Source organism: Trichechus manatus, unplaced genomic scaffold (genome assembly GCF_000243295.1).
Source record: "Trichechus manatus latirostris isolate Lorelei unplaced genomic scaffold, TriManLat1.0 scaffold00153, whole genome shotgun sequence".
NCBI classification, from domain to species: Eukaryota; Metazoa; Chordata; class Mammalia; order Sirenia; family Trichechidae; genus Trichechus; species Trichechus manatus.
This window is the reverse complement of record NW_004444089.1, coordinates 2,836,076-2,845,640: the sequence shown is the minus strand read 5'-3', so window position 1 is coordinate 2,845,640 and position 9,565 is coordinate 2,836,076. Positions and strand designations below refer to the sequence as shown.

Genomic DNA, 9,565 nt, shown 5'->3' with positions numbered 1-9,565 from the left:
TATGTGACCTATTCCTCAATGGCGTACTATGTGATGTATTCATCAATGGCGTACTATGTGACCTATTCATCAGTGGTGTACTATGTGACCTATTCATCAATGGCGTACTATGTGGTATTGACAATGAAGAGACTAAAGCACCAAAGTGATCTCAGATCAAGCAGAGCCGATGGACAGTTCTTTTTTTAGATTATTTTTTATATTATAACGTATTCAATCAGGAAAATATTTCTAGCAACCTCAACTTTTATGGTAATAAAATATTGAGAATTTTTGCTGTTGTTAATTGCCATCGAGCCGGCTCCCCTCATGGTGACCTCATCTACAACGGAATAAAACACTGCCCTGTCCTGCACCATCCTCACAATCACTGCTATGTTTGAGTCCATTGTTGCAGCCACTGTGTCAATCCGTCTTATTGAGAGTTTCCCTTGTTTTTACTGACCCTCTACTTTACCAAACATGATGTCCTTCTCTAGGGACTGGTTCTTCCTGATAACATGTCCAATGTATGTAAGATGAAGCCTCGCCATCCTCACTTCTAAGGAACATTTTGGCTGTACTTCCTCCAAAATGGATTTATTCATTCTTCTGGTAGACCACTGTTGTCTTAGTCATCTAGTGCTGTTATAACACAAATACCACAAGTGGATGGCTTTAACAAAGAGAAATTTATTTTCTCACAGTCTAGTAGGCTAGAATCCAAATTCAGGGTGTCGGCTCGAGGGGAAGACTTTCTGTCTCTGTTGGCTCTGTTGGAAGGTCCTTGTCATCAATCTTCCCCTGGACTAGGAGCTTCTCTGCGCAGGAATCCAGGGTCCAAAGGACTCACTCTTCTCCTGCCACTGCTTTCTTGGTGGTATGAGGTCCCAACTCTCTACTTGCTTCCTTTTCCTTTCATCTCTTGTAAGATAAAAGGTGGTACAGGCCACACCCCAGGGAAACTCCCTTTACATTGGATCAGGGATGTGACCTGAGCAAGGGTGTTACATCCCACCTTAATCCTCTTTAACGACAGGGAGAGATTAAGATTTATAACACACAGGAAAATCACAAAATGGAGGACAACCACACAGTACTGGGAATCATGGCCTAATCAAGTTGACACATATTTTGGGGGGACACAATTCAATCCATGACAACTGTATATTTCAATATTCTTCTCCAATGGAGACTTCTGTTGTTGTTAGTTGCTGTCGAGTTGATTCCAATTCACTGTGACCCCATGTGACAGAGTAGAACTGCCCCACGGGGTTTCCTAGGCTGTAATCTTTATGGGAGCAGATCGCCAGTTCTTTCTACTGGGAAGCCACTGCGTGGGTTCCAACTGCCAACCTTTTGGTTAGCAGACAAGCACTTAAGTGTTACACCACCAGGGTTCCTGTATATTCAATATTCTTCACCAATTGTGATGTTAGAATGTGTGATTCTTTCTATCTGAAATGCCATTTTTCTTCTTGTCTCCTTCCTCCTTTGATACTCATCTCAGAAGTCATCTCTGTGAAAACCTTACCAACCTTTCCAAAACCACTCTAGAGTTCGGGTTTTCCCTGTTTCCTTCCCAAAGCATCTTGCCCATGTCTTTATTGTCGTCTTTATGGCACTGCCTTGTAATAAGAGATATTTTCTATCTCTTTTCCATAGTTTGTGTGCCCCACCTAGTGGAAGGAGATTTATTTTATTAACTTTGATTCTCTCGATGGCTAAAAAAGGTCTCATCACATAGCATGTTGTCACTGTTAGGGGCAACTGAGTCAATTCCGATTCATAGTGACCCCGTGTGACAGAGTAGAACTGCTCCACAGGGTTTTCCAGGCTGTAATCCTGATGGGAACAGATGGCCAGGCCTTTCTCCTGCAAAGCGTCTGGGTGGGATTGAACCACTGACCTTGAGGTTAGAAGCTAAGTGCTTAACCATTGTGCAACCAGGACTCCTTTTTCACATAAGATAGCCTCAGAAATTGTTAATTAAACTTCACATTTTCAGAGAAAGGAATGTTGTTTCCAAAATTTCCCCCCACCCCCAAAATAATCTGTTGCCGTTGAGTCAATTCCGACTCATAGCGACCTCATGTGACAGGGTAGAACTGCCCCGTAGGGTTTCCTGGGCTGCAATCTTTACAGGAGCAGACTGCCACATCTTTCTTCTGCAGAGTGGCGGGTGGGCTCGAACCGCCAACCTTCCAGTTAGCAGCCAGGCACTTAACCACTGCGTCACCAGGGCTCCTGGCAAAATAGGGCCACAAGTACCCAAACCCCTGCGTGTAGGGGTGGTGAGCACATGGCACTTTAGTGATAATCCATGTCAGGAGAACATGCCACGTTTGGGCCCTCATGTTGGATATAACTTCAATGTGAGTTCAAGGCACAGAGAACCTTTAGGCTCATTTTCCTTTTATGCTATTGGCAGTGCTACAGTTATCTTTCTTTTTTCAGGGATGACTTCTTGGTGTGAATTCATCAGGCCCCAAAGAGGAGAGGTGCTTGTGCCTCTCCTGATTGTCAGTGGACTCTCCGTAGCTTGGAGTAAGGCGCCTGCACGGCGTTATCATACTACATGCTGTCTGTCTGGGAATCAGGTCACAAAAAGGGAACACTGAGACCTGTGGAAATCAGACCCCGTGTAAGGTGGAAACCTGTCAGCGAAGGGAAACACAAATGCATGGTACTTACCACTTTTCTCCCGCTCTCTATTAAGAATCCTACCTCATAAACCCCTGTGAGTTTTCCTTTGTTGCTAGGTTTCCGCCTTACACAGGGTCCAGCTTTCACAGGTTTTACTTCATTTTCCACTAACAGAGAGCGATGGAAAAGTGGTAAGACTGCACCCTGCCGAAGACAAAAACCTTGTGAGACCCAGAAAAACAAGGTGGCCCTGGCGAGTTCCGGCTCTCACAGGTTTCACGGCAATTTACTCCTGTTTTACCCTTCACAGAGCTTTTTAAAATTCACACGTACAATGGACAAAAATTCACAGTGGACAAAAATAATAGTATATGTACAGCCTTGAGCAGTCAGCCTGTTTTTCCAAGTAGACAGTTTTAGCTCTAGCTGTGACAGTAGCAATGGCTTTTTTCAGTGAGAACAGGACGCAACTGTAAAGGAAGCGGCTTCTGAATGAGGGGACAGAGTTTGCGAGCAACACTAAGTGTGGGTTATTATACTTCCCCCGCCTGTAAGTAGGTTTACCTAAAGACTCTCCCATTTCACCCTCAGTCAGAATTGGAGGTGTTTGAGGGAACATTTTTCTCAGTGGCCCGCAAAGGCAGAATGGAAGAGAATCGCTATCTCCCGTATTCTTGTATTTCATGGATTTATGTAAAAAGATGTTAGGAGTAGAAATATCTGCAGCCACAGTTATACTATTTTTAGCTTATGTGGTTGAGAGGGAGAGTCTCAGGCAAGGTGAGAATAGAGGAGGGGGGAGGGAGAAGAGAGAGAGGGAAAGGGAGGGGGGGGAGAGAGAAAGAGAAGAGAAGGAAGAGAGAGAGAGAGTGAGCAAGCGAGAAGACAGAGAGAGAGGGAGGAAGGGAAAGAGAGAAGAAGAGAGAAAGAAAGGAGAGAAGAATCTGCAATTAGCCCTCTTGCCCTGCTACAGGCAAATGACCAGTCCAGTATCCACTAGCTGAACCAGAATCAAACCCAAAAAAGTGGATGATGAAAACCCAGTGCTGAATGCGAAGGAGAACCTGGCCGCAAACCGGAAGTGACTCTCCCCTAGCTACTTGGGTCTGTGGTTTCACTAATTTCCTCTAAGGTTGTTGTTGTTAGATGCCACGGAGTAGATTCCGACTCGTAGGGACCCCATGTGATGAGCAGAACTGCCTCCTAGGGTTTTCTTTGCTGTAATCTTTATGGGTGCAGATCTCCAGGTCTTTCTCCCTCAGAGCCACTGGGTGGGTTTGAACCACCGACCTTTTGGTTAGCAGCCGAGTGCTTAACCGTTGTGCCACCAGGGCTCTTTTTCCTCTAGGGGAAGGAGTGGTAATTAACGTCAAGACCACTCTACAGCAAAGCCTGCATATTAATGATAATCTGCCACCATCGAGTCGGTTCCGACTCACAGCGACCCTACAGGACAGAGTAGAACTGCCCTAGGGGGTTCCCAAGGAGCAGCTGGTGGGTTCCAACTGCCAACCTTTTGGTTAGCAGCCGTAGCTCTTAACCACTGCACCACCAGGGCTCCTAATTTGTCCTGATAACCCCAAATTAAAAACAACACCAAAACATCTTTTCAAGTAAAATTGATGAGCATTAAATAACCCAACTGGACCTAATTAACAATCCCAGCACTCAAAAAGGGGATAACAAAAAATTAGCATCTCTCATAGGGAAAGAGGAATTGAGGCCTCTGAATTATGGTGTTGTGAAGAATATTGAATACACCATGGACTGCCAAAAGAATGAACAAATCTGTCTGGGAAGAAGTACAGACAGATAAAGTGAGGATGGCAAGACTACATCTCACATACTTTGGACACGTTATCCCTGGAGAAGGACGTCATGTTTGGTAAAGTAGAGGGTCAGTGAAAGAGAGGAAGACCCTCAACGAGATGGACTGACACAGTGGTGAGGGATTTAGCAATGTTGACTTTACTGCAAACTTTATCTTTTTCTATGAGAATTCATACTGAACGACTGCAAGGATGGGCGGTGGGGGGCGGGGTGGGAAAAATCGATGCCATGTGAATAAAGCAGAAAAGAGAGGTTTGTTCTTCATTCTCAGATCCCTGTGCCTCTAATTCCATTATTATTTCTCCTGTCAATCAAGCACGCTCATTTTGCTGATACATTTTAAGGTATATATTTACAAAATAGGTAAACCAAACTATTGTGGGTTCTCGAACCGATATGCACTCCTAAAAACTGTCTGCATTTATCAACAGTTAAGCACTCGGCTGCTATCCGAAAGGTTGGTAGTTCGAACCCACCCAGAGGCATTTTTGGAGAAAGACCTGGAGATCCGCTCCCATCAAGGTTACAGCCTAGAAAACCCAACGGCGCGGTTCTACTCTGCCACATGGGGGCGCTGTGAGTAAAACATTGACTCCACAGCACCTAATAACAACACCACCTTTGTACACGAGATTGTTCTTAGCTAACTGAACTTCTGTTTGGGCCACTATCTTCCAGGATAGGAGCCCTGGTGGTGCAGTGGATAAAGCGCTCGACTGCTAACCACAAGTTCGGTGGTCGAAACCACCAGCGGCTCCGGGGGAGAAACCTGTGGCGGTCTGTTCCCATAAAGAAGACAGCCCAGAAAACCCTGTGGGGTCGCTGTGAGTGGGCATCGACTCGACGACAGCGAGTTTTGTTTTATCTTCCAGGATAAAAATGGGCCATTTTTCAATATTAACTCATTTCACAGCAGCATCTCAGTTTTGTCTCTAAAATTCAGGGGGCAGACAATTCTGTCGCTTTAAATGAGTCCTCAAAACTCTTGCATTACGTCCGGTGTTAATTATTCACGGTAGGATGAGCGAATGAGTCCACCTCTGTGTCCAGCGGGTGCCGCGAAGACGGATGATGCGTCCTGAGTGGTGGTAACTCCTGCATTCGGCATCTTGCCCCTCAGTTCAGACCTCAGACAGGCGACTTCTTTTCCGTTCGTGGCGCTGCTGTATCCCCTCAGTATGACTCGCTGCAACGTAATTGATTTTCACAGCTATCGGCAGCGTGGATGTAACTGCGTGAAACTAAAATGTGGTTGAAAACCCTTTTCCCAAGACGTAGCACCCTGCGGGACTGCCACCGCTTGCAAAAGGCGGTTCAGGTGGAGCCTTATTCCATGTCCGCTAGAGGGCAGTAAAACACCGCTAACTTCCCAGCGCCGCGGGGTTCGGGCACTGCCTTTGAGGCGCGAAGACAGTTTTTGAAGGTTAGGAAATTATTTGAGTAAGCAGTGACTGGTGATTACCAAGTGGCGTTCTCAATACTTCATGCTTTTATTTTTCCGTATGAAACAGTATTTTTGGTTTGCAATATTGCTCCTAATTAGTCCATAAAAATGACTTTTTTTTTTTTGGTAGAAGGGGCATGAGGCTGGTTAACAAGAATACCACATGCATCTTGATGATAAAATACTCGTCGAAGGTAATACCAAGTAAAAGAGATGTTCCCTTTAATTATCAAGTAATGTCAGTAGCTTAAGAGAGTGAATATCATTCATTTTTTATATACTCAAGGGTGATCTTGGAGAAAAGACAATCATATCACTTCTAACTTCATTTTGTTTACATCTAGCTTAAGTATTGATCACAACTATTTGAATTTAAAAAGCAACCCTTACTCTTACATAATTCTAAATGATTTTTCTTTGGTTATTGTGAGCTTTATTGCTTTAAGAGTATATAATTTTATTGTGAAAAAAGTTTTACTAATTGTATAGCAAATGCTTATTATTTTTACAACTAAGAGTAGAATGTTGAAGTATTAACTAATATGTCCTCTGAAAATAAGTCATTTTCAATGTAAAGATTTAAACTTGCAATCAAAAGTAAAGTAAAATCAGAAGATAAAAATTTCCAGAGAATGATAATGAATTGGTAAATATTTACCAGGTTGATAGTATGAATCTCAAATATGGTATTTCTTAGAAATTTAAAAAAAGTGAAAACAAAATCGTTTGTTTAAAGTTTCTTTCTTTTTGTTTTAAAGAGCACTGTTACAGTATGGTACATCATGAAACATTAGTTAAGTAATAGATTATTTTAATCTTATAAAGGTTTTAAGCAAAATCAATTAAAAGTACAGTTATAAATAAAAGCAATACTAAGGCAAAATTGGTAACTAGAGTTACATTGCTTGCTGTATATTAAATAATTTTTTAAGGGCACAGATAAACTTTATAAAGTGTCTTGAATCCAAGAACCTACTTTTTAGCTGTCTTTTTATTAAAAATCGTATAAAGTTGAATATTACAGATGTAGTTAGGACAGGAACTTCTGAAGTAAGACTTAATCAATTAACTAGACTGCTTCCTACAACTATATTTCGTGCAAAATGAGTTCCTAGATTGTTTCCCTTAGTTAATACTTTTCATTAAGAGGGATTAAAATGCAAAAGCAAAATACTGCTAGGTCTATTGAAATAATATTTTGAACTAATTTGAAACAAAGTTTTAGTATCATTTCAAATTCAAAATAAAATTGAAATATTTAAAAAATCTTTTATTTGTTACAAGTTCATAAATAATTGCTCATAAATATTGAATTTTATCTGAAGATTAAAAATATTCTGTTGGGATTCACTGAATAAAATTGAGTATTTGGGTTTTAAAAACCCAAAATGAATTTTTCAAAAAGCAGAAGCAATTTCATATTCTAACCTATATTCTCAGAGGTTTATCAAAAGTCTTTAAGAAAAAACTATGAACTAAAATAAATACATTTTGAATAATAACAAGAAACACCCAGCATACCTTGTGTATGATGACTAGATTATTTATTCAGAAGTGTACACGTTCACAAGCCTATTTCCTTCTTTAAAACCTTGTGAAAATGCAAGTTTTATTTTTTCTAGCTTTCTAATAAAAATCTCACTAATTTGAAAATTAGCAGTTTGACGAAAATAAAAATTCCACCAAATTAAAAATAACAAGAAAGAAAATTATCTAAATAGACGGGCTCTTGTAGATTTGTAACGATTTTTCCTTTCGATAGTTTACTTGTAGAGACACATACTTGTTTTAGATTCGTCCCTGGTTTTGTTGTTCCCAGTTTAGGTTAACAACGAAACGTAGTAGTTCACTAACAGTTACGTACATTTTAAGGATGTGTTTCAACAGGTTAACATTTCATAAAACAAAATTTTAATTTCCTAATCTGTCATTCTTTTTCAAATACCAAAAAAAAAGTTTTCTCCATAATAATTGACACATTCCGCATCGTTTTTTAAAGAGCTATCTTACGTACAGTTTTAATAACATATAAAGGCAAATGTACATGAAAAGTTTGTTGCGTCTAGAAAACAACGGTAAGGACAATGCAAGCTTGCTGTCTGTTGATCAAACACCTCGATGAACCTATTACAACTATGGTAGAACCAAAGAGAAATAGGGTGTTTTTCTGAAAGTACACTCGTTTAAAGAGAAAAAGCAGCATTCTTACTTTTAGCATCAGTCAGGAGGACGAAATGAAGTAGAAAGAACATTGCAATCACAAGAGGCTGCAGAGATGTTGAGGAACAGAAATGTAACCATAGATTTACAGCAACTGAGTTATTAGACTTATCCTCCTTATACCTCAGAAGGAGTTCTAATACAGCAGCTTCGGTACCTCCCATGAATCTGAGCACGCTCACAGCGAGGGCTTCACTGGTAGGATGGGAGGAAGAAGGTCTCTTGTCACGACTCAGCTTCTCTTTCCTTGTTCTTTCTTTTGTGTTTTATTTTGCATTAAATCTACAATTGCGTTCTTGGTCATTCACCCATTACGGTGTGTACAGAGAGATAGAAATAAGGCTTGATTATACTCATTCTGAGATAAAATCCAATATTTATGAGCAATTATTTATGAACTTATTAACAAATGAAAGATTTTTAAAAGCTTAAATTTTATTTTGAATTTGAAATGGTATTAAAACTTTGTTTCAAATTATATAAAAATATGATTTCAATACATCTAGCCAGATTTTACTTTTGTATTTTCATCTATTTTGATGAAAACCTGTGTATTAGATAATGAAAAACAATATATTTTTCTTATTAGATAAGAAACATTTTTAATTGCTTAAAAAATAATTTTTCCTTAAAGCATGTAGTGCAATTTGCTCTTACTTAAATCTGAACAAACCAAAAACCCACTGCCATTGAGTTGACTGACTCATAGCAATACAAAGGGTTATAGATTTTTACTGAAAAGGTAACGAAACTTCTTAGGAAAAAAAAAAACCAAACCCATCATCATCGAGTCAATTCCAACTCATAGCAACCTTATAGGACAGAGTAGAACATAGGGTTTCCAAGGCTGTAATCTACGGAAACAGATCACCAGGTCTTTCTCCTGCAGAGCAGCTGGTGGGTTCAAACTGCCATCTTTCAGTTAGCAGCTGTCTTAATTTAGCTAGTGCTACTATAAAAGAAATATCACAAGTGAATGACTTTAACAAATAGAAATTTATTTTCTCACAATTTAGGAGGCTAGAAGTCCGAATTCAGAGAGCTTACTCATGGGGAAGGCTTTCTGTCTCTGTCGGCTCTGGAGGAAGATTGTGTCCAACAGGACAGCCTCTTCTAAGTCATATCCGCAGGCAGGCCTGTCTGGCCCTTGGCCCCTCGGCATGGCCCCTACCCTGCTTGGGCAAGTGTTACAAAGCTCTTTAGCCGTGCCCATAAGTACCCAGAGGCACCCCACTCTGCCAGGAAGCCTCCTGCCCGAAGGCGCTCAGCTCTCTCCATCCATGGGTTAGCTCCCGTGCTGTCTTGCCCAGTTTCCTGGTTCTGCTGCTGCCGTCTCTCTGCTGCTACTTCTCAACATCGTGAGCCATCTCCAATGTTACAGCTCTCTCTCTGTCTCCCGGTTCTTGGAGGTTCTCAGTGCAGGGACCCCAGGTCGAAAGGATGTGC

General features: G+C 40.8%; 1 protein-coding gene across 1 annotated transcript in view; it reads right to left on the bottom strand.

Annotated features, from left to right (window-relative positions):
* Positions 1-5,563, bottom strand: part of RXFP2 (relaxin family peptide receptor 2) — a 74,226-nt gene extending 68,663 nt beyond the window's left edge. The window contains 1 exon segment of the mRNA XM_004386033.1: positions 5,494-5,563. Coding sequence (XP_004386090.1) covers positions 5,494-5,563 — 70 coding nt within the window.
* Positions 5,564-9,565: the final 4,002 nt, after the last annotated feature.